This window comes from Haliaeetus leucocephalus, unplaced genomic scaffold (genome assembly GCF_000737465.1).
Source record: "Haliaeetus leucocephalus isolate CR32 unplaced genomic scaffold, Haliaeetus_leucocephalus-4.0 Scaffold140, whole genome shotgun sequence".
NCBI classification, from domain to species: Eukaryota; Metazoa; Chordata; class Aves; order Accipitriformes; family Accipitridae; genus Haliaeetus; species Haliaeetus leucocephalus.
Window position 1 is genome coordinate 12,880,050 of NW_010972576.1, and position 26,521 is coordinate 12,906,570.

The 26,521-nt window shown below is 37.6% G+C and overlaps 1 protein-coding gene across 1 annotated transcript; it reads right to left on the reverse strand.

The window, feature by feature from the left end:
* Positions 1 to 1,135: 1,135 nt before the first annotated feature.
* Positions 1,136 to 23,953, reverse strand: SLC39A8 (solute carrier family 39 (zinc transporter), member 8). The gene is made up of 8 exons (XM_010561045.1): positions 23,939 to 23,953; positions 19,590 to 19,758; positions 13,730 to 13,899; positions 13,068 to 13,190; positions 11,732 to 11,896; positions 5,462 to 5,669; positions 4,722 to 4,906; positions 1,136 to 2,023 (listed from the first exon to the last, which is right to left on the reverse strand). The coding sequence occupies exons 1-8, from the start codon at positions 23,951 to 23,953 to the stop codon at positions 1,877 to 1,879; spliced, it is 1,182 nt and encodes a 393-aa protein (XP_010559347.1). The 3' UTR covers positions 1,136 to 1,876.
* Between the last annotated feature and the right edge of the window lie 2,568 nt (positions 23,954 to 26,521).

Here is a 26,521-nt window from a genome sequence, read left to right on the forward strand (position 1 = left end):
AACTAAGGCAATGCAAAGCTTCAGGCAGGCTGCAAAACCTGATGGAGCAGCAGGGCCAATACTTCAACATATAGAAGACTCGTTTGTCTCAGTTCTTCCTCCTTAGGGAGATAACAAAAATCAAGTCTCCCTTTCAAATGTTTGGATTTAAAAGTGAAAAGAACCATGCAGGTGTATTATTATAGTAATCTGATGAACTAGGAATGGTCAAATGATTTTAAAAAGTCAATGAACGTTCATAGTTACTACAATACATTCTTGTCATACACAAGAGTAGCATTTACAAACAGCTTATATCCAAGGAATCAACAAAAGAAAGAATTAAAGGAAAGAACATGGAGTGCGTGGATTCTTCTTCACAGAAACTATGAAGGCATAAAGTGACTAATAAATGCTTTTTCCATACAGCAAATATCATAGACTACTATAATCACATTTTAACATTTATAACATATTTTTAAATAAGTATAATTTACAACTCCTGTGCAGTTTGCCTTAAAGTTTTTATCAGCCAGACGCTCAGAGGAGTTATTTTTTCTAATGTAATTACAGACGAGATTCAAATAAAATCTTAAAATAAATCCTTTACCTGATAGAAAATATATTTTAATAGTGAATTAAAAATAAAATATTTGTTCCCTCTTACTGCCAGGAGATACATCAAGAAACAATATCTTCTTTGAAGTTGTAAAACTTGCCTAAAAATCAATGAAAAAAAGTAACTTACTAGAGTTAATCACAACACTTCCTTCAAAGCTTAGTGGTGACTGAAATGGAATATATTTTTTATTAATTTCCTTGCACACATCTTACAACACCAGAGTAGCTGAATTGTTTATTTCAGAAGAACTCATACATATAAGCATGATTTTAGAAAGTTCACATGCAACAGACTGTGATAAGAGTTTGCATCACTTACTTTCACCCAACTGCACACAAGAAAATTATTCAAATTACAAAAAAGCTTACTGGAATGTTGACTTTAGCAAGTTTTTTCTAAATTCCACTTTGTAAAACTAAAAATAAATCTTTAAAAATTTTAACCCCAAATACTGATTTTTAAAAGGGATATTTGTGGAACTTAAATATAAAACATTTTTATTTTCATAAAGTACAAAATACTTGAACGTTTTTAAAATACTCAATGCTTCTAAAATATTATGGAGTTGATAAATTGTCACAAATTTAACACAGGTTCCCTCTAATTAAAAAAAGTGGTTCTCAAAATAAATCAACAATTCCCTAGTGCACTTATAAAGAAAAAAAGATCAAAAGCAGTAACTGGTATCTTTCCTTCCAGTGTTAATTAGTAATTAAAAATCTTAGCTTCATTAGTACCTACTCTGAAATATTTTGATTTTTTTTTTTTTTTTTTTGGTGGGGGAAGAGGGTGTTACACAGACAAATCCTGAAACAAAAATCACGAAAATTAACCAGTTTTGAAACTGCTTGCCTTCATCACAGTTAAAAAAGGATACGAGACTCCAGTATTTTTTTTTAAAAATAAGCATCTTCCCTGAAGACCTCAGCTTTCATTTGGTCTTGAGTTGCATGTAGTTGCATGTATTGCATAATTCTACTGGCCAAGTAACATCCTTCCTCTGACAGTTCAGGTATGTCTCATAATTTTAAGTAGAAATAAAAATACTAGTATCGGTTCTTTGGCATAGTACAGAAGCTTACAGCTCCTACTATTTGGATTGACTGCAAGTCCTAAAGAAGAATTTCCTATATTTGGAGCAAGGGGGACAGGATGGGACTTGTCACCGTTTCAAAACCAAGTAGATTAAATGAATGTCCCTTCATGGATTTCAAGTGTCTTCCATTTGTAATTTACTTGATGTCTTCAGTACTGATTGCATTTTCACTTGCATTATCACAGCTGAATATTTCCTGCATACAAGGTAATCAATAGTATAGCAGTAAACCCCGTTAGTAAACCAGCATTCTGAATAAGGAAGAATGTGAGATCCATCTTTCTTCCTGTCACTTTCTCTCGCAGCATATCATTCATCTCTGGGAACTGAAAAAAGGGATATTTTTAGGTAAGTATTGCCATCTCGTGGTAGCATGCATAACTTAACGCATTAAGAACTGTACCATATTGCTACTTCGGACAGAATATTAGAACTAACAGAGGGTGAAGGCAGTCACAGGAACATGTCACCCTAATTGCCCTGGAAAACCACTTCACCAAGGATGGTAAAAGGAAAGGGTGTTTCGTTCCTCTCTACTGTGATTTCGACTGATCGTCTCTCATGCAAATTTCCTCTTTTTGATTCCAGCAGTCTCCTAGGGTCCAACTGTTGGTCCGTATGTTGCTAGGAATAGCTGCCCTTGTATTGCTAAGTGTTGTGTTTCATCCTTCGGTAGTATAAGCTAGTATATACTAGTATAAACCAGTATAAATCCTTGTTCAGAAAATGGAAGATAAGGGTTATTCTGCTTTATCAATAAGCAAATGAAGTGAAGCTCAAAACATAGACAACCCCTCAAAAATAAGAAACCTGTTACAAATAGAAGGTCTGGTGGGCTGATGAGATAGTGGTAAAGCAAGGAAGAAAGAACGTTGTGAAACTGGTGGTAACACACGCAATATTGCATTACAGTGCAACAAAGGGATTCTTCATTCCATAACATGCATCTTAACAGCAACATAATAGCAAAGGATGACTGATCTGCTGTTAACTGCAGAAACAAAGATAATTCCTCTGAGAGCCAATGGAGGTGATGGCAGATGAGCACTGGCAACAAAATCCTCTGTATGGGGTGATTCAGGGTACGTGTTTGCTGCAGATAAAGTCTACTGCAGTGGGTTTTAATAAACATAACTCAAATAAGCTTTAAAATCTTCTCCTGTTGTGCTGAGACTAGTATGGCCAGAATGCAATGAAGACTGTATATTTCATTGTTAGTTTAGAAACCTGCAGGTTGGGTGACTCAGAAGCTCTATCTTTCTTTGATCTCACAAGGCAAAAACAGCCATTGAAGGTAATGCAACTCTTGAAGAACAGATTCAGGTTAGTGGGAAGTGGCCAAACCTTCCCAGAAATCATTCCAGAGCTCCGTAATCCTCTTGCACAAGAGGCAAAGATCACAAACCAGATCAGCTTCATGCCATACAGCAAGGCTCATTTGTGCACACACCTCAGTGTACACATTCTCATATACCCACAGCCTCACCACACAGTGATCCTATTGGCAGAGGCTGGACTATGTTAATACTGGAGGAAAAAAAGAACAGTAAAAAGAAAAGGAAGGAAGGAATGACATTCTAGTTAATCCTACCTGCTTCTGGACAAGCAAACCAGAAGTGTGTGAAAATCGTAACAGAAAGCAGAAAGCCAGATCTCTGTACAGAGCAGTTGAATACCCTATTTCAGACTTTGCAGGGGGAAGAAAAATTCAGATAGGTAACTGATACAATCCAAAAACCTATAAAGAGAGAGAGAGAGGAGACTGGGGGGAAAGGGGGAGAGAAAGAGAAACAGAGAGAACAGAACAATAGATACAAAGAAAAGAATGTTACCTACTTTGATGGATTTAATAACAAATTTAAGTTGAGCCACTCTAGATTTATGCCATGAGTTTTACACATCATAGTTGAGTATACTACTATTTGTTATATAAGAGTGAGGCTAAATGAAAAGCATTAGCAATTAAGGTACTGCAAACTTGTAAAATAAACTATTTATATTGTTCATTTAACTCTAACATTATTACTTATTAAATCCTATGTTATTACCTAAACTATAAGAGTATCTAATGAAATAGTCGCTTATGACAGTTATTAAATGCATATAGAACCAAACTGGGGTCTCAAATCTTTTCAAATTCAGGCCTTACTCCTCCAGTTCTACACTCAAATGGATTCTCACATGGCAGGTGTAAACACCTTTGCAGATACATCTGTTCTTACAACACTCAATTCAACACAATAAAGCTTAAAATTCTTGACAGATCTCTCTCATTTTGAGAGAAAACATCATCATAAGAGTAAATTATGGAATATTGCTGACTGCATGTGGATCCAGATTTTATTTCCCAAATGTCTGATCTGGATCTTAGCACAATTTTTTTGGCTTCTATCTTCTAGCACACTTTAAAAAATAAATGATAAACAGACTGTTTTGAATAGAGCTCAGCAAATTTTTTAGTCTGAACCAAGAAACTGGGGTTGGCACTGTTTAATTTAAACCAGAATAGAATGAAGTCAGGTTTTTCACCTAAACAACCCCAAAATTATCACTGTGGTTACACAACACCTTTGAGTTACACAACTCAAACCTAAATATTTAGTTTCATTGTGTTTACCTTTTTTTTTGCTTTTCTTTCAAAATGTGGTTTAAATAGACAAATGAAGCTTTTAAAAATAATTAAATACTTTGCTACTTTAAAATGCTGAAACAAAGTATTTAAACACTTTTTACTCTTTGATGAAACCAGCCTAAATTCATGAAAAGCTTGTCTCTAAAACTCCTTTTCAGCAATAATCTGATCAGCCCTATTTGTGAAGTGAAAGGCTTTCACGTTTCATGAATAAGCATAACTATTTGTGCACCTTCATTAAGGGTATAATTGATGATTTAACATCTAAAAATAATAATAAGGAAATGACATTGGCATGAGAGGGACAAAATACTAAATTCTACTGGAGAGACTTAGTGAAGTCTTGTTTTCTTGCAGAAAAATAAATATCTGAAAATGAAATTATATCTCACCATATCTGCCAGAGAGATGTACAGGAACATTCCACCGGCTACAGCAAAGATGATGTTAGGAGCAAAGTTGTTGCCTACTAATATACCAAAAGCCATCCCAACGTAACAGGAACATGCAGACATAAAGTTGAAAAACAGAGCCTGCCGAGTACTCATTCCTGCATTAAGCAAGATGACAAAATCCCCTAAAAGAAAAGAAAGAAGATAAAAAGAAAAAAAATAGAAAAAAAAAAAAAGGAAAACCATTTTCAGAAAATGATATTGTGATTATTTTCTGATTTCAAAGGAAGGCTGAAGAAAAGACACGTTTTGCATACAAATTATAACCCCCTGCTGTTTTTCTTCATTCAAGTAAATGATGAGGATTTCCCTTCAATACTAGGGTAACTGAAATATTCTATAGAAGTAGGTGATGCACAATAGAGCTAAGGAGCACAGGCACACAGAACTACCTGTAATGATTTCAAAAAAAAAAAAAAAAAGAAATTAATACAACAGTGTATGTAGCATACATGAACAGGGCAATTAATACCTCTCTAACATACATTCCCAGCTTCCACCCAGCTGCACTTGGGAACTTCCTGTGCTAGATGTGTATTTTGGTGCTTGGGAAGTTTTTGATTAGTATTTTTGCATTAATTTGCCTAAACTTTCTTTCAATCTATGCCAACTTTTGGCCAGCACAACCTCTTACAACAGTGATTTCCACAGTAAACAACATGTTGAATGAAGTTCCTTACCCAGTTCATGAGGAAACTCTTCACACAAGATGGCTATGGAGGTACTAAGCCCTTGAAGCAGGGACAAAGTGAAAGAAGCACCAATAGCCAAACCATCTATGAAATTGTGTACGGCATCACTCAGTGTCACCATCCAAGCAATGGTCCCAATCTTTGACAGTGGGCGCCCATTAAGACACTTGCATAAGCTGCCTTGGGTGGCTTCTTCCTGGAAAAATATAACATAATAAAACAATTACATAAAACATTGAATAAAGAAGCCAATGAATCACACTTCATCTTTAAATGAATGCCAAGTATAAAATAAAGAACTACTGCATATGGAGACCAAAATGCTTGGTCCAAGAAGCAGAAGGCACACATAGCAGCAGCAAATGTTTTCTTTTCAACAAGTTAACACACAGGGCCTAATCACCCTTCTGACTACAAAGCTTTATCCTAATGCCCTTCAGCTGAGGCGGAAAGCAATTCAGACCATCTCTCTGGAGTCTCTGTCAGATTAAGAGAGTGCCAAGGCTTCTCACAGACAACTCAGCCACCTCTATTAAGCATGTACAGTCAGAAGGATATGATCACAGTGACTGACAGAATCTCTTATTTCCTACCAAAAACACATCTGGACCAGCTAAATACTGCCAGTACATCACACTCTCAGAGACACACTTAGCCACCACAGTAACAGCCAGGTACATGTGAATATAGACACACATCCAGATACTCCATAAACTTTATTTCTAATTTTGGGCAATGATAGTCAAGCCGAGCTATTCAAATTAGTTTCTACAAAGTGAATGTTTAATAAAAACAGCAGGGGGTAATTCTGACTGTGCGAGCTAAAGGCTCAGAGCATGAAAACAACAGGCTAATATAAAACTGCAATGCATATACACACCAGGGATCTCAATAATTCCTCCCAGAAATGGAAGTAATTTATACATGCAGTGCCATGAAATAATGAAAAACCTGAAGCAGATAAAAGGAACTGCCATTTTAGCTGGGAGCACAAACTAACCTCCACTAAAAAATTCCTGATGATCCATTCTGATAAATTTCTGTACACACATATACTGCAGTTATACAATATCTGGATCATATTTCACACACACACACACAGAGGATTTGCATATAAGGCATTAACTAGTGCTTACTTCCTGGAATACATAAGCAGTAATATATACTCCTGTGTGCCCACAGACGTATTTATACACCTCTCCTTCTCTTGTAGGAGAAAGGTGTAGAGGAACACCTCTTCCTCCTTACGAAAAGGACACAGATTATTCCAAGAAATTTTCATTCGTTGTTAAAAAGAACATTGCAAATTGTTTTAGTTTTGCCATATCAAATGCAAATGCTACCAGGCAACTGAATTTTGAACTTCATGGAAATATAATGATTAATAAATTCTTACAAAATCTTTAAAGACAGAGCAGTAAGGTCTGTCTCATGATTTCCTTACCAGACTCTTATCTGACATACTACATCCTTGTATGTAGGAGCGCCTTAGGACAGGACAGAAGTTCAGGTCAGGGATTTCAGTGTCAGATGCCTACTGCACTACCTGAAACTCATAGCTAGTACAGCCTTGGTTGAGTAATGCCACAACAGCCATTAAAGCACACATACAGCTCCTATTTAGTGCATAGGATACTCTGAAAAAATACCTTTTTGATGTGAAAATGAGCAATGGTATCCAAAAATCGGGAGTTTCCCTGCTGACTCAAACACATAGGTTTTAGACTTGTACTACGTGCTTGCCTTCAGTTTTTGGAGGCTTTCCTCTCAACATTTCATCTAACACACAAGCAATGCCAATCATATTTTGGGGATGGTTAATTTGTACCTGTACTAATTCTGTTTCAGATAGGATCATTTACAAGCAATAGACCTCTCTCTTAATCCACAAAGGCAACTTGAACTTCATTTTTGAAAGAAATATTACAAAGCAAGCCACATAAAATACATATATTGGGTAACTGGAAGTAAAAAGAAACATGATTATGAGAAAATTCAAATACAATTAGTGAAGCTCTTCCACCTATTCATCCAGCTCCCTGAGCTGAAGTTCTGCTCCTCTGTGTTTTTTTCTGTTCCCTGGTGACCATCCTTCAAGCTGCCTAAGAACTGATGGAGGCATTGTTTTGTAGATCATCCTGATTTCTGCCAAAAGCACATCTTCTTTCTTGGGCATGTTTCTAGCTTCACTGAGGAAAGGGAGTTTGAGACAATGCACAGATTTCCATTTTGAATAATTCTACTATAAAAGAACATTGTTCTTTTGGAAACCACACATGCAAAAACCACAAAAACCCCAGCAAGTATTTTCTGATAAAGCAACAATATTAATCTTGAAAAGGTGTATTAGCAACTTCTATTATACATGAGAAAGAGAGGTGGTGGTGGTTTTTGTTCTGTAAAAATTTTCTATTACCAAAAAATTCACACATCAAATGCCAAGCGTCTCATAAAATAAATGGTTTTATGAAAAGAGGTTATTAGGATGAAAATTCCTAAAAGAGCAATGAAAGCAGTGAGCAAATAATACAAATGTGCAAAAATGTCACTTGTACATACTTGTTTATGCTTGTTCCCATCAAAGCACATTTGTTTTATAGAATCATAGAATCATTTAGGTTGGAAAAGAAGAATCATAGAATCATTTAGGTTGGAAAAGACCTTCAAGATCATCGAGTCTAACCATCATCCATGCACACTAAACCATGTTATGGAGTACCTCGTCTACATGCTTTTTTAATACCTCCAGGGATGGTGATTCAACCACTTCCCTGGGCAGCCTATTCCAATGCCTGACAACCCTCTCAGTAAAGAAATTTTTCCTAATATCCAATTTATTTGGGAACCATGTGTGTGCCTACAGTTTTCTGAGGGCTGTAGGGGCATAACTGGCTTGGCCACAGAGCTAAGTGAAGGACCCATTTATGGTACCAGTTGCATGGCTGAGAATTCCAATGACAGTCCAAAGCATTGCATATGTATAACAAACATAAAAATCTGATCTGAAGGGCTTTTTCATTGAAATAAAAAATTTACAAGTATATGTGCTGAACTTTCTATGTGTGTATGAAGAAAAGGAACATTGGAGTAAGAAGATGCTATTAAGAATTAGCTGTTGAACTCATCAAGAATGGAACTGACTCTAGAAATGTGCTGAGGTTTGGGTTGTTTTACCTATGTACTTTTTTTTTTAATTGCAATTAATTTAGGAGAATAGTGTTGATTTACATCTGAAAATTAATTTCTTGATCCAATCTTTCAAAATGCAGAGACAACTGTAGTTTAGAACCTAGGAATCGGTTTCTGAGAGGCTTCTGTACTACATATATATGGCTATCTGCTGTTTACTGTGTAGCTTTGAAGTATCATAATTCCTGCATGTAATCTATTTTAGATAATGTCTTGACTTCTGTAAATTATATGAAATACAATGACATTGCTTGTCTGGGTTTACATTCTGAACTCTACTAGATCATGTGTCCGATAGAAGTAGATGAATGACTAATACATATTCTTAATGTTTAAGATAAGGCAGACTACTGACAAATTTACCCTACAAATATATAGGATTCCAAGGCAAAAAATTAACAATGTCTGTCTCTGCTGGACCATTACCATTTTGTCATCATAGTTCAGCAGACATCACAGAAGAGATGCCAGCTAAGGAGCTCCGTAATATCCAGCTGGACTATCGGGTCAGACTTTTATTAATTATTAGTGCAGTTCTGTAATATTTGTATCTCCACAGTTTATGGTAAACCAAAGACATCCTTGGTATTTTTACTCTTCTGAACACAATTTTTTCTTTAAAAGTAATGGCCTCTCCTTTGTTCCCAAACTTAAGAAATTATAGGATAAAATAAGTGAGTCTCTATGATATCTCATCAGATTACTATTGCTATTTCTAATGCATCTCTGACTCCCTCAGACAGGAACCAGACGTGTTCTTTTGTGTCCTCTGGAAGTTCCCGCAGGACCAGGAAGGAATCCTGACAGTCCTCCAGGGCATAAATAAAGGCCACCATAAAGTTTTGTTATATAACTCTAACATTGTGCACTCCAGGATACAGACATTTCAGCAATTTGTCTCGAAAACAACTTTTCTTCAAAGTTACTGTTGTCAAGCTGTGCAATTTTAATGCATAGTAGATTCAAATCTGGGGTAAGCACAAAAGAGGTTTCCAAGCTTGCAATTACTGCTGCAAGTAAAATCTGAAAGTATGTGACTAATTAAACATTTAGATTTACTCTGGCAGTCAGTCTGTTCTGGCATTAAAAGAGATCCCCATGGCTGAAAACAGCTACCACACTTTGGCACAACTGGACTTCAAACTCCCTCCTTAAAGCTTACATGATGATTTCTGGCTACACTGTGTTTGCTCTCTCTAATAAGCTTTAGATTACAAGGACACGTTAAAATTCTGTTAGATATATGTTGGCTTATGCCAAATGGTTCCTTCATAAATACCAAACACCTGTAAAGTTGAATGCATACCTACCCTCATGGCACTACACTAGCTGCCCCAAAACCCCTCAGCCACATTGGCCCTCCCCTGCCCCTAATGACTCTGAAGGCTGCCTGGCCCCTTTGAACCTGCCTGGAGGAGGAAAAGAGTAACGATGGCTTTTTTGTTGCTACCTCGAGTATCAGCCGCGGGCTATCTGGCACTGGGGATTTCCTTGCAGCCAGCCTTGGCTCCAGTGTGAATTTTACCCTGTTACTTTCAGAAGGTTTTAATACAACATATTCTCTTCCTCATTTTGGAGAAATGGAGAGGAAGAAAGAATGGAAAGCATGAATTTTCATAAGAACAATAAGTAGAGGAGAAGAACCTTTGTGAAATTTTAAGTTCTTAAAATCAAGACTGCATGTAAAAGGAGATTTATGAATATTCCACAATGGATCTTGGGGTGACATACAATACTTTATGATCACAAGCACTGCATCTAAACTAGTTGCTAGAAATAAATGCTATACAGTTACATTTTATTATTATAATATATGGTATGTTTTTGTTATGTTTACGTTATACATAAGCAGATGGCTAGCCAAAACGTAATAATGGAAGAGGTCCAGATAAAAATTCTGGTAAACAGGGCAGAAAAACAACACCCATACCACTGGAGATGACTGTCTCCCCACAGAGCGGAGGGTTCTTTTGTTTGTTTTATAAATCTACAAAATACAGTTTACGGACACTCATAATACTAATTTCCTCTTGGTGCCCATGCAATTTTAATTACTAAGCATGTTTCTCCTGGTTTTTAAAATGCCCAGTATCCACCACACTTCATGACACTTCTACAGTAAGGACAAGTACAATTCTGGTACTTTAAAGTATCAAATGCCCTGTGAGCCTGCAGGGTCAATGCAGAACTCTAAGATTCTCTCCTGGCTGCTAGGGCCTGCCTCTGGCTTCCTCTTCTGCTCTTCACTACTCCCCACAAATAACTTACTGGCTAAAGAACATGGGTGGCAAAACAGAAATCTTTACTATGAAAAAAATCTGCCTAGGCCATCAAGGAATTGTTTCTCTGTGTTTTTATTTTTTTAAAATAAGGGACAGTACTGCTCCTCCCTGTACAGGGAAAAGCATAAAGAAGCACACCACCTTTCTCTTCCTGCTTCCATTTTCTTTTCAGACAGAAGGAAGTCATATTTGTAGTATGAAAACAAATACAGAGAAACATAGAGAACAAATCTGAAAGAAAATAATACTTAAACCAGGAGGAACGGCTTCTGTCTCAACATATTACCTACATAATTCCCACAGTATCCAAATATACTGGACTAGCACAAGCAGTGCTCACAATATACTGCATGAAAGTTACTGTATTTAGTTTTCCTCATTAATCATTAATTCAGAGGAATCAGGTTCTCACACTTACAGCTTTACATAGTCAGGAACACAATATGGATCATGCAACACTAAAACACACTATCACTCTTTATGCAAAACAATAACAACAACAACAAAATCAAAATTAACTGAATTATCTGATTAAATATATATCTCTGTCCTACTCATCCTGACACTGATACTAATTAGCTCTTTTGTTGGATATAAACCGAATGCATCATTCAGCTTTTGTAAGCTTGCCCCCAAAACCCACTTTTTTTGTAGGACTCAAGCAAGTTATAAGCTGTAAGTCTACAAAAACTTGACAAAAGTAATAAAAATTCATAGTAACTCTCCCCTCAGATATACTTATATAATTGGCAGGGATAAAATAAGTAAATAGACACAATTTTCATACCTGTGCTGAGACCACACTGATGCTGTCAAAACCAAGATTTCCATTGCTCTCTATGACAGCTGAATTTGCATAACACGTCCCCCCATTTCTGGATGATAGTGGTTTGGGTGGGTTAGCCTTATCCGGAGAATTCTGTTCGCCATTTTCAGAGTCAATATGGCCAGTCTAGGTGACAAATAAATAAGTAGGTAGCTAATTAAAACAAAAGCAAAATAAGAAACATAAGAAAAGAGAGACCAAAAAAGAAATGGTGAAGGCATCATATTCATGCTGCCTTGCTTTCATCACCAAGTAAATGTTTAAATGGGCAGCAGTAAACATTTAAAAGTTTAAATGAACTCCAAACATATCTAAGTTCCTAACTTAACTCTTACTTTTAGCTAATCAGAATACATGTGAGGATTTTTCATTTTTATATCTTTATATAGAACCTCCTAAGCTGAACACCTGACCATAAGTGATCAATAATTACTAGTTATTCATGGCTGCTTGTCAATAGAGCTTATTAGCCTTTGTCAACTGATCCCAAAAATAAAGGGCGACAAATTCATTTTTTCTATTTATGTCTTTGGTGCAGTTATTACAAATGAGGGACAGATGATCTTCATAATCTTCAATATCAGCAACAGTTTGGGAGAGTGGACCTTAAATAAGGTAAGAGTAGGAAGACAGGACAGTTTCCTTCACAAGACATGAGCAGAGAGGACCAGAAATTTTGAGGGGCCCTTCTCTGAGACAAATACAGCTTCACTCATGCGAGTACACAGAAAACAAGTACTCTGACATAGGGGTAGAGAGCAGAGCCCTGTGCAATAGGGATAACTGCAGCATCACTAAAGCAGGTCTGTGTACCAGAACACAGGGAAACACAGAGCTGAAGTTACTGACGGTGAGATTCAGGCACTGTCAGCACAGTTACACTTTACAGATTATTAATAAGGTATATATGTTACACTGATTTCTCCTGCCCAAAGGAGAGCTCCATGGGCAGACTCCGTTCTCTCCAGCTCTTACATATTTCCACTTTTTTCTGATGCATTTATCTAGCACGGCAACAACTTGGTCATTGAGAGCAACTAGAGCATACGCCAGTGACAGCAGACCACACTCACATCTGGATTCTATTCCCAGTTCTGCTTGTAACTCCCTCAAAAAAGTGAGACTGCTTCCCCTATCCATATGGATTTTAAACAGATATATCAGAACATGCGGTAAGGCTGAATTCCTCAGATAAAATGGAAAAAAACCCCACATTTTATTAAACTATCGAGTATCTCATAAAATATAACAGGTACTTCAAGGCAAGGCTTGTTCAGTTAGTGATACATTTCATTACCTGGTCATAGATCTTCAATATTACTTTAAGAATCCTTTCCACAAAGAAGAGAATATAGAATCCACCAAACACAGCAACTGCTTTCTCAATATAGTTGTCTACTTTTGGGTCAAACCCAAATGCCTAACAGTGAAGAAAAAAAGCAATGCAAATTAGTCTGTAATGTTAGTACATTTCCAGAAAAAACAAACGCCACACACACACAGATACTCCTCTAAAATACAGACTGTCTTTCTACTGGCCATGAGTTTCCGGGAGGCTGAAATTATGAAAGATCCTGATCTTTTTAGATTTTTTTTTAACTTGGATTAAATGTTAACCGTCTCTGAATTCAGTAGAACTTTACATACAGAACATAGTAGTAAAGTGCAAGAAGAGGAAGTTCTAACCTGTAGCCCATTAAAGTTCACTAGAATTTTATCCAATGCATTTCTCTGTCTAGAAGCAGAATAACCCTTGATCTTTCCCATGGCACAACTACACACAGATCTTGATGGCCCTGCTCACCCAGCCAGAAAGAGATGGTAGCTAATGGCACTGAGGCCCACCCACAACTCTTTGGAGATTGCAGCCCACACACAGAAACCCACTGCAGCATGCTTCTAAAATTAATACACTTTAGAAACTAGTACGCAAAACAAATAATGATTCCCCTTGCTTACCTCTGGAATGAGCTGGAAAATTGCATTAGAAAAGAGAGTACCAATGGCCAAGCCCACAAAGTAGGTTAAAACCTTGGGGAAATATGACTTCCTTAAGAGAGGAGTTAAAATCAATCCCAGAAGTGATGCCAAGTTAATGATAGTCACAGCCAGGAACCCAAATCCCCAAACTGTGGATAAACAAGCAGAAAAATAAAATAAAATATTTTAGTGTAACACCCAGTTTGGGCTGTTCATGATTTTTCTAACAGCTAAATTGGCATGGAATTGGGAAAAAGAGTGGCTCCCTGGTTGAAATTATATTTCACAAACACAAAAATCTTAAAATGCATAGATACTTAAGATGCATACCTGCAGAAAGTAAATATCTGGAAACATTGTCTGGGACTACCATATTAAAAAAGGAAACTGTGCTAGTGTAAGATCTGGGATAGCCTATCTGCTGCTGCTAGTATAAATCAGGTCTCTCTACAGCCAGTGAAGAATAAAAATTCAGGCTTAGGCCAACAGTCAAAGTAGCTATAGCATAGACATAAGACAAAACTTCTTACTAGTCCAGGGTTAGATCCAATTGTCATTTTCTCCAAAGGAACTCCAAGATAGAAAGTCTGCTATCTTGCCTGTACTGGATTCACAAATCCTTCCTGATAAAGGATGACTCCTTCAAATCATCCTGAGGAGGTAACTTTCTGTTCCTAACAGCCCTCCTTCTCCTCTAATTCAAAGTAGTTCTGCTGACTGAAAATGCTGCCCATCACTGCTTATCAAACAGGTGAGGTGGCAGATAGCTCATAGTAGAGACAATTATAATAGAGAAATGAAAGCATATAAAAAAAGAGGTTCTAGGTTCAAAAAGATGGACATGTGATTTAGGCACACAATGGGGAAAACCTTTCCTAAGAAGTGTCAAATGCACCAGCATTCACCATAACTTGGCTTCCTTCATCATAAGCATAGTCCCAGACTTTTAGGGTTCAGACACCAGGACTTGTACAAAGCCATACCATAATTATTCTGGAGTCTGAATTATAGGTTGGGGGTGGGGGGTGGTTGCTGTTGTTCATAAGCAACACAAAGTTGTGCCTCTATGCATGACTACTGTTTTTCCCAGTGACATCTCAAGTCCCTGTGAGCACAGAGAAAAAAGCTTTAAAGGTTGCACTGAGGAGGTCTACAACACTGCCTCAAGTGATGTCACAGAACCACAAAGTTACCACATAGACAGTGGGTTTGTCTATAAAAATAAAACACGAATAATAAAAGCCAACACAATGTTGGCTATATGAGAACAGTGTGGTATAATCCAGCAAATTGCATCATTATAAACTTTACAATATGTATGTAGAGCAGTTACCATAAATTCCTTTGTGCATAGCAGAAACTAACAGATCAGATTACAATCTGCAGCCTAACTTTTCCTGCAACCCAATCAGCAAACACACTAAACCAGATTCCTCCCCTGCAGCTGGAATGGCTCTACTTTGTTTGCACAGTGTCACAATTTTTAGATTTAATGAATTTTACATTATGTCAAGAACAGAAAGCATTAGAAACATTTAAAGCATTTGCAGAAGGTAAATCAATGCCAGTTAGAACATTCATTTGCCATTTTTGAGAGAGACAGAGAGGGAAAAACACACAACTAGATATGGGTAGATTCACTAAGCTACACAGGATATTAATTTCCATTAAAATACATGACAATTAAGCTTGTAAATATCTTTTTGTAATCAAATCTATAATAAACAAATGGGCTTCCAATGCCATCATGAGTCACAAACCACTGTTTACACTTTGGGATTACTATAGAAGCATGAGCCTCTTTCAGTTTAGTATATGGATGACAACTACAAGTTATTCTGTGCAAAACATACATTTTAAACTGAGTTAACAAAATAAAAACCCCATTTATCAGATATGAAGCATTTAGTGTACTTGCCCAAATTACTTCATCAGACACATGAAATTAGAACAAGTTTAAAAAAAAATTTTAAAAGCCAGTGCTAATTACTTTTTACAACAAAAGACAAAGAGGATAAATTTACAAGTTGTGTGTGTAAGATCAGTGGATGACAAAAATGATGGGATTATGGAGCTTAAAACCAAGCACAGTGTCATGGTTTAACCCCAGCCAGCAACTAAGCACCACGTAGCCGCTCACTCACTCCCCGCCCCCGCAGTGGGATGGGAGAGAAAATCGGGAAAAGAAGTAAAACTCGTGGGTTGAGATAAGAACAGTTTAATAGAACAGAAAAGAAGAAAGTAATACTGATAATGATAACACTAATAAAATGACAACAGTAATAATAAAAGGATTAGAATATATAAATGATGCACAGTGCAATTGCTCACCACCCCACCGATTGATGTCCAATTAGTCCCTGAGCAGCGATCCCCCCACCCCCACCAGTTTATATACTAGATGTGATGTCACACGGTATGGAATACCCCTTTGGCCAGTTTGGGTCAGCTGTCCTGGCTGTGTCCCCTCCCAACTTCTTGTGCCCCTCCAGCCTTCTGGCTGGCTGGGCATGAGAAGCTGAAAAATCCTTGACTTTAGACTAAACATTACTTAGCAACAACTGAAAACATCAGTGTGTTATCAACATTCTTCTCACACCTAACTCAAAAACATAGCACTGTACCAGCTACTAGGAAGACAATTAACTCTATCCCAGCTGAAACCAGGACACACAGAAAAATAGGTTATTGCCAAATTGTGAGAGAAGTTCTCACAATACTATATGCTTCATTAACAAATGGTCTAACTTTCATGCTGGTACTCTTTGTTCAGAACAGCAAAACATACTGGGACAATTCACTTGAAGTACATGTTATGAATGATACAACTGTCACCATTTTGTACGCTTAATGCAATGGGAGATGTCTCCTAACGTACTAAAGGACCTGTGCTCACAAGCAGGGACATATTCTAATCCACTGGTATGTATCCCCTTTTGTCACCAAAAAAAAAAAAAAAAGTAAAAGGAAAAGCCTTTATTCTTCCTGATTTACCAGGGATTAGGGGCGCCAGAAGATAGATGTGATTTTACTTTTAAAATTATGTCCTAGATCTGGACAGCCCAAAGAACTTGGGATTTTACATATTGATATTTTGTTTCTGATTTACTCACCCAAAGTGGAAGAATAAGGAAGAATTAAAATAAGCTATTAAATAACCTCAGACAGTGAAAGAATAAATTAAGTATTATCCACCCTAGGCATTCCACAGATCCTGCAATGAACCTCAGTAGTATGGGGACTAGTTTAAACTAATGAAATTTTTAAAGGAATAAAATAAATCTGAGATCTTTCTTATGTGTTCTCCAGGAAGGTGCTTCTGGGCCTTGTGGCAAGCTTTCCTTTGAGTTCAGAAAGACCTGAAGTGTAATGGGAAAGAAAAAAAAAAAAAAAGATCACCCCATAATTACACAATTACGGGAACTGGTACTTCAAGAAAAATACCACAAATTGCAGTGGGGGTAGGAGTGATAAAATTCCAAGACAATCAATGTTGCCAAAGTTCCTGCATTATGGACCATATTTCACAATATCATGTATGCACTGCTGTCTCAAAATTGGTTTTATTCACTAGGACTCCATCCACACTAAGCTTTTCATGAGTCCAGGCATCTCAGAAAGCTGGCTAGTCTGACTTCATGTATCAGAGCAGAGCATTCCACTCAGGATGCACACTCGCTCCCCCTGACACTGGTGACACGGTCAGCTTTTGTCAACTTCTTGCCAGTTCTAGAACTGTGGCCCCAACAAAGAGACAGCCAAGATATCCAAAGCCACAAGAAATCAAAAAAATTAAATGGCAGGAATGCAAGTAACCTTCCTGAGGCAGGCTCAGGGTCTTCCTTCACCCTTTCCTAGGACGAAGAGGAAATAAGGGTATGAATACCTTTCTGAAGAAGCCAAGCGGAGAACACAGAACCTGTTTGCCTTGGACAGAAGGAATGCCACCGGGCATTTCCAGCTACTTCATGCAGCTCTATACACCTCCCTATTATCTTTCAGAGAAGCAAGAAAAGGAAGGACATGAGTGAGGGCCTCAGGTCAGCTAGGTTAGACGTGATTTATGCAAACCCCAAGGAAAAAGACATGCTATATGCTGCCTTTTAACTTCTACTGTGCTTCGGCAGCACTTTTTTTTTTTATTGCAAGTAGCTGTCCCATAAAGTTTACTGTTCTAATTTCTTCTGTATGTCTTGCCTGTTCATATTTTGGAAGACAGAATATTGCTAAGTGTGTGGGAGACTTTGGGCAGAAAATTCACATGTAGTGCAGCTGGAAACATGCACAGAGGATTTTGCTTCATGGGTAGTAATTGAAATCAGCTGGTCTCAATGCTGCTACAATACAGATTCATTTTGGGATGGGGTGGGGGTGTGCATAAATCAACATCTGCATTTGGCACCGGGCCTTTCTGTGAATCTCCTTCCAAAATAGGTACCACCATGTGTCACAGCCTCATAGACTTGTGGTTTTAAAATACCCTAACCACGGGCCTCGCAGATTTCTTGTGCTGCAGCCAAGGGAGGGGCAGGGAGAGGGCTGTCTTGCTTATCTGGCTACTGGACATTGCTTCTGAGCTGGAAGGATAAAAGAAAAACAAGAGGGATGGTCTAAATAGCTCGAGAGGTTAACTATAGGCCAAGCTTTCCATGTACAACCTACTTAAACAGCCCCCAAACAAAAAAAAGAGAAAGACAGGTCCTACCCTCCAGTGCAGATATTACGGACTTCTTGATGATATGCACCCTTATATGGTATAAGCAACCTAGAACAACCGTGGTAAATTGATGCCATGGTTTCAGTGATTATAACATATAATATAATTCTAATTATTCACTGACACAGCTACGTTTTAGGAATGATCTGTAATTCTTAATAAATATCATCACTTATATTAATCAGAATGTTATTAATACTAAAGTTTCAAAAGTTATGTAAAACACTGCTGTATCTCTGCTCATTAATGCTGTCATTAGGCACCTGCTCATCCAACATCCTAACTTTTAACTTTAATTCAGCTGACTCCTTTGGAACAATAAATTTATTTGGAATACTGAGTCAAATAAATAGACCATTCCATATTTGATACTTATTAGTGCAACAAGTGACTTCATTAGCCAGCTGAGTCTTCCCTCTCCTACATTTTTTACTGCACTGTACAGTTCTGTCACAATAAATACAGAAATAATAGCGAGAAAAGTAGAAGGAAGGAAGATTAAGGCAACTCAGCCATGTGATGATGTTCCACATAGAAGGGGCAGCACAGATGATGACATGAAAGCAGGAATTGAGGTTTGGAAAGAATATGAGTATTTTTCCTCAGTAAAACAGTCACTGGCTCCCCTGATGTCATGACTTCCCCCCGCAAATAACTCCACTCGAATGCAGTAAATAATTTTACCTTGAGTTGCCTTGATACATGCACATCCCACTAAGTCTGATTTCCCACTGTAAATCACCAGTACAAACTTCCCTTCTGTACTCCCCTCTTCTCTCCTATTAACCAGCTATTAGCGAGTCCTTATGCTTCAAGGCACAAATCATTTATCCAAATAAAATGGGTCAGAAAGACTCTTCCTTTAATGGGCAACTTATTCCATAACTAGCTACTTGGTTCTTTCACCTTTCTCTAAAACATTTTGAATAGGTAACTGTCAAGAGATAGGGTATTTGTTTAGATAGTCTGCTGACCTGAAACAGCATTTTAATGTTATGTTCCCACTTTACAACTATATCCTCCTAAACAAGACACTCCTGTTAACGTATAGATAAATGCTTACCATTCCCCTAAAAAAAACCCACTCCAGTCGCAGTATTAATGCAATTAATATTAACTAACCTTGTAAAGATTGTGGTTTAGATGTATCCACAAAGTTCTCCCGATGATCACACGGGTGAAAAATTAGCTGTTGCAAAACAGCAGGACATATTGTAGAGAAGCTTGAATTTGATATGTGACTGTTGTTGGGTATCCCATGCAAAGAAAAAATTTCCTCACCGGTCAAGCACTGGAACAAAAAGAGATTTTGCCAACTTAATGCATTATTGCAAAACCAAAAAAATAAGTCATATGCTGAGAAATCCAAGAATTACAACATAAAAATACTGTAACGCATTTTCAAGGAAGTGTACACAGTGTTTGTATGCTGTGGATGAAAATACTGTGATTGCTTAATGTGACGCAGAAGTGATTCAAAGTATTTTAAGTAAGATAAAATCACAAATCAATGAAACATGTTCTAAATAGACATTTGCAAATCTTATGCCCCATGAACCAGGACACTTAAACTTTACAATATATTTAGAAAAATAGCTTCAAAGTAATTAAAATCTCATGTAATCACAAAATAATGAAAATTTAAGAGCAGACTAGATACAGTTAAAATCTCAGTGACAAATGATTGGTAATTCAGTGACTTCTTATTCATGTAAGTGACCGCTTCTGCTTTACGACAATGCTTCTTATTTATCTCCCCAAATTAGCTGTTTCAAAATGGTCTGAACGTTAGCAGCACTCAAAACTTTTCATTCAATTTATAGCAATAATTGTTAACAGTAAATGTTGTTTTATAAAACCATCCCATACTCCAATGAGATAAACTCTTACTTGGGATCTTCACTTTGCCTTCAGCTCAGGACATAACAGTATCTAATGGGTCAAGGATAAATGTACTTAGCAGTGCTAAACCAGGCCAGTGGCAGGGCTTGTTGCTCTGTTCATTATTTTCAACCAAAAAGATACAAGACAAACCATGAAATATCTTGAAACATACATCTACAGAAAAATGGGATATTTTTATACGAACAGTTCTGTACTGCTGAAGTCTTCCATCTAACACTCTCCGTTTATTCACATTCATTATTTCCTACAATGACCAATGAGGAAAGTGTGTTCTTTTTTGGGTGTAAACAAAAGTGATTTGGCTTATTGCTGTACAACAAACACATACCAAGTTTGAGTCTCAAGACAAAAAAAAGTCAAACGTTTTCCTTCCATATGAGACACCAAGTTAAAGCATAAATGCCCCTGTAGCAAATCTCAGTGTGGTTGTAAACGTAGAGCACTGGAAGCCTTAGCAAAATAAAAACAAATAGTCATTCCCTGCTCTTTTCAGTTTTGCTAGCCTTCGGATTCCACAGCAGTCCTCCAATAATTCAAGATTATTATTTATAAAGCAAATTCTTTCTAGAGATAAGCCAAAGCAACTGCAAGTCATTTACTTCAACAGAGCTACTTCCACTTCCGTTAATAAATATTTTTCTAACACTGTCCAAAAGGTGAAAGGCATGCACACATCATTTGAATGTGACTATCTCTGATTTAGCTTGGAGGAAGAGAACATGCAGGCCTATTCAAGTGACTTCAGCTAAACTACATCCAGGATGTTTCTGTCCTTCCTCTTTAGTGACCCAGTCTAGCAGAGCACTCAAGTACATGCTTGAACTTAAACGCAAGTATAAATTTTTTTAAGGCCATGAGACGTTAAAGACTCAAATATATAAAAGTGATGTGCATATACTTTCATCTTTCAATGTCAATGCTAATGTCAAAGTATCACATACAAAATAAATATAGCTAGATAACAGAAAATGTTTTTTCTGTTTTAAAGCATGTTGCTCCATTTAAACTCAATGGAAGTAGTGCAGAGAGAAATCATCACTGAAAATACAGTCTTTAACAGCCCAATACATGAACCTCTGGAGCTTTCTAAACTGGTCACGTGTCTAAACATTTTACCGTTAACTCTGCATTTAAGGCAAAATACATGGCTAATGCGTGCAGTGTGAAACAAAGAGAGGATAGTTGTGGTCTATAGGAATAGTTCCTATATGGTGCTTCTTGTATTACTGGCTCGTAGAGCCATTTCTGGAAGTCTGCAGTGAAAAGCCCTTAGAAAAACAAGCCAGCAGGAGCTGAGAACTCGTAACATAACTATCTCTAAGAGAAATAATCTTTAACTATCTTGTTCCTATAAATAAAGAATGGATTACTAGTATTTTAAAATACTAATATATTAGTATTAATATTAGTTCACAAAAATCCAAACCATGTTGTAGGTAGAAAAACAGATTATGGAGAGAAAATAAATCAGACACAGCATGCATTAGTAAACTTGAGACTTGTGACTTTGGCTACATACAAACAAATAAGCAAGAAATACCATTGGACAAGAGCTCTTTTATGTGAAGATGAGAAACAGCATTTTATTTAATTACTATTATTATTTTCATCAGGGACAAACCCAGAGGATAATGATTCCTATAAATGATTCATTGTTATAAGTCACCTCATCCTCTCAGTAAACTCCTACATACATCCAAGAGCTAAAAAGCAAGCTTGCGCGAGTTCACTGGCACAATTAAAGGATTAATTAAAAGATTAAACCTATTAGAAGCCTTGGATTGGAGCTACTCATGTTTGCACACTGCAAAACTCTGCATTTATCTTTGGAGGATAAATACATTAAGACAGCCACACTGCTGTAAAAACATAAGCTATTTATTTTGTAAGACTGATGGATGATCTCAGCAGAAAGGAAATACAGCCTCATGGAACAGGGGACTGGGAATGATGTCCCAGCTCACCAAGTCTACCATCATGTCTGTCCCCTGCTATTCAGTAAGCCTTGTTATAGCGATTAGGTGAGGGGACTGGCTGTAATGTGACTGTCACCCAGTATTTAATTAACAATTGCAAAAAAGATATGACATAACTGCTCATGTCCCTGAACTGTTAAAAAATCATTTAAAAAATGCTTTCATCAAAATTGTGAAAGACTTAAGTCAGTAAAATTTACACAATTACAAAGTATTCAGACTTAAAAAAATTAAACCATCAACTGGGTTATTCAAACAGATGTTTACTTTTCTCCTGGTAAGGCTCTCCCAAAAATGATTGACCAATATGGGATTTTATTTTTTTTTAAGATGGTAAATGAAATAAAGTGATGCCCAACTAACTAGAATCTCTTTACGTCGGTATCTTTATAAATGAAAAGCAGATGCCAGCTCACCACATCCTTTGAAGGAAAGGATGGGATAACTGCTCAGACAAAAATAATGCAGAGATGACCTCTAACTGGAAAATTACAAAAAATGCTACAGTAACAACCACCTTGTAAATGCCTCAGTCCCTTTTCTGATCCTCTGACATATTCTTATCTTTGCTCTACCTTTGTTTTATCTGTAGCATTCCACATGTGAAGTACTAAGATACCCAACAGCAACCTTGACTGCAGTTTCTAGATGTTGCCAGATTAAATACTAGCCCAGCCCACACCAGGGCTGACCAGTGGGTCACACAGTAGCAAGAGCAAAGAAAGAATCCAGTGAATACCTACCCGACCAGCTTTTTTTTTTTTTTTTTTTTTTTTTTTTTTAAATTAGCCTGAGCCTGGATAAGGCAAAATAGAGACTTATCACTATGACTTCCTCAACTTACCTGTAACAAATTAAAGCATCTAATGCTGATGTGGTGACACCTTTCCTTCACTCAGCACACATAAGAACTGGATGCTAGGAGACGACTGTGCCTTCAACAGGCAGCACTCCACGAGAAAGAGTCAAACCAGATGAAGCTTCTTGAATGCACTTGTGTGCTTTAGGGGTTTCATACACACCCCAACATGTTCAAGGCAGCTGTTCTTGCTGGGAGCTGAAAACTGTCCATGAATGCTGAAATTTGCTGAAGATATTGTAGAAATAAGACACTTAGAGGGTAGAACAACTAAGCCTATTGATCTTCTCACTGGCCAGGCAACATCAGATCATGGTGTTGGATCAAGACCTTAAGCCACACTGTGTCAGACCATTCCCCCTTCTTTCAAAAAGCCCAAGTTTGAACTAGTGAAATACTACCAAAAAAACCCAAAATCAAAGTAGATACTAGCCTGGTTCTAGTCTATCTGAAACACTAAAGTTACTGGGGTTTAGCTCATCTTGAGGTGAAAATTTATTATATCTGATCATGAATATTAATAAATATTTTAACTTCATTTTGCCCAAATGTTGGATTTTTTTAAATTAAAATGCGTTATATTACAACACGGTACTCAGGCATAACATCTAGACTGGCATAAACATAGATTTAGAAAAGTCAAAGAAGGAAATTTGAGCATGATTTTAGCACCTACTGGTTATGTCAAAGCACAAAATAAAAGTGATGTTAACAAGCTTTCTTTCCAATACCCGTTTACCTTCCATGTTGACCAAAACTTTTGAGCATGTAATTTAATCCTAACAGAAAAACTGAAGAGCAAGAAAATATATGCACAAAATATTATAAAAGTGCATGATGAAAGGAAAAAAAGAAACCAAAAGCATAAGGAGTTGGAGACAGTTCAATCAACCATTCCAAAACAGTACTCAAAAATTTTGTTTTCTTTTTTGTCTTTTACAGGAAAAAATTAGCATCTTCATGGACAACATAGGGCACAAGTTAACCATCAATGCCTACAGGAGTATACGTTCAAACGCCATCATCAACAAACTAAATCATTTTTTCTTCTCCCTTATCTTTTCACGTCAACCTCATATCAAAGGAAAACAGAAATCATGCACCCATCATCTTCTGGCTTCACATCCAGACTCAATCTTTAAGAAAATGGATCAGCTTCTGGTGGATCTTCTCTTGTGAGATTAACAGGCTTACCAAAAATGTTACAAATGAAACATTAAAACTAAACACTAATACTGGGATAAAAGAACAGAGACTGTTCCCTCCTGCCAGTTTTTGAAGTGCTGTATCACTTGTCCCTTACAGATCAACTCTCCGCTAAAAATTACTTCAGGCTTGGATGAGGAACTCTCTGATAGAGCAGGGGTGCATTGATTGGAAGAAAGGTCTAGGAGTCAGGCACCTGGACACCTACCTGGACACTGAAGTTAAGAACTGAAAGTCTAAGATAAACCTTGTTTCCTCCTACAGTCAGATATTTATGCAGTCTGAATGGATTCAGCCTACCTGAGAAAGACCTGAATCACTCTCCAGAGGTATTTGCTTTCCTCCATAGAGAATCGGTATCCCTTAGGCTTCTGATGACTTCCAATACACAGTTAGATTAGGCCACTTGATGTATTCTGTCATAACCAGTAGATTACTCTAAATTATCAAGTTGTAAGCACAAAGAGTCACGGTGTTTGAAAATGATCATGTATGATTTACTTGGTATGAGCATGCATTTGCATGCACCAGCTGCCTGAAGTCATTGATATACCTAACGTCGGAGAGGAATCAAAAGCCAGGAGGTAAAATGCACTTGCTTAAATGGTACTAGCTGACGGAGGAGCTGTAAGGCCAATTTTAAGAAAGAATACAAGTAATTCGGCAAAAAGTATACACATTTCAGTATGGCACCCTAGACATTATTCAAAATGGACACAACTAGAAAAGGCCTGTAAAAAAATTTGTTTCAGTTAAACTTCAAATGACTTATGAGGAACGTGCATTTACAGTAATAAGAAAGAGCATTACTTTTTTTTTTTTTCTTTCCTCTGTAGCCTGTGCCAAAGCCTGTGTACGAGAGCTACGTGCTTTTGCAGAGGGAAAACCTGAAGGACTGAAGAATCTACTCATTTCTATGCCCTTTTAAAGAAAGCTCCTTTTCATAGCCATATTCAACACCGCAAACTTGTATTTAGTTTTGTGGCTGGGAATGTTTATGTTTTTAATACACTGTGTTGGAACAGTGTTCAATTTGTGAGATTTGAAAGCAGTGACTCTTGGCAAATATTGCCATGCTTATGCTGAATACTACATTGATTTCGTGGCATTAACACCCAATTAAACCTCTGGCATTCTTTCTAAAACAAAGGGAGCTTATCCAAGTTTTGTCTCCTTCACAGAACAAGCAAAAAAGCTACTACTCCAAATGTAAAAAAATTTTCTCAAGGTCCCTAGAACCATGCCTCTTCTGTTTCTTAGGGAGTGGAACCAAACCAGAGCAAACAGTCACCCCTGCTTCCTTTTCATTTTCATGACTGACTTCATGTTCCTGATTCCTGAGCAAAAGGAAATCTCCACCAGCCTCAGGATTCCCCCTCAAGGAAACAAACTTAGTCTAGGACACTACAGAGATGTGAAATTACCTAGACTTTAAAAGTAGCAACGAGGTCCAAGTTTTGTATGGAGACACCAGAGTGAAATATTTTCATGAAAAGTAATATTCCGATGATACTTAGTCAGTAAATTAAACACCATTTTAAACAGGTTTGAACAGATTAATTGATGGGCGTACACTTTGCCCTCAATTTAGATGGAAGATGTGAAAAATTCCAAAAAAGTTTCTTTACGCGAGTAGCCCTGTCTATAATCAAGTCTGCGCTACCGCACCACAATCGTATTTTAACAAGTCCTGAAGGTTTGCTCGTACGACTCCCGGAGGGAAACACTAGCTGGTTCTCATAAGCTTTTTGCTGTCGGCCAAATGCTGTCTACCCAGGAAAAGTGCCGGCTTAAGAGCGGAGCGACGAAGAGGTAGAGCTAATCCGCCGGGCAGCCCCGCACGGCGGCAGGGAGCAGCTCACGGATGCCGGTTTCCCCCCCGCCGCAAGCCGGTCCCACCAGCGGACCGGTACCTTCGCCCGAAACCCGGGCCCAGCGCCTCAGGACACCTTTGCTCCCTCCCTCCCCGCTTCAACGTGAGGAAACACGACGGCGACGAGATGCAAGAAACCACGGAGCTGCCCACCCGGCTCGGCGCCCTTGTCCCTGGACGTGCGTTTCCAGCCCAGCCCTCCCCTCGCCGCCGCCGCGTAGCCGAAGCGGCTCCC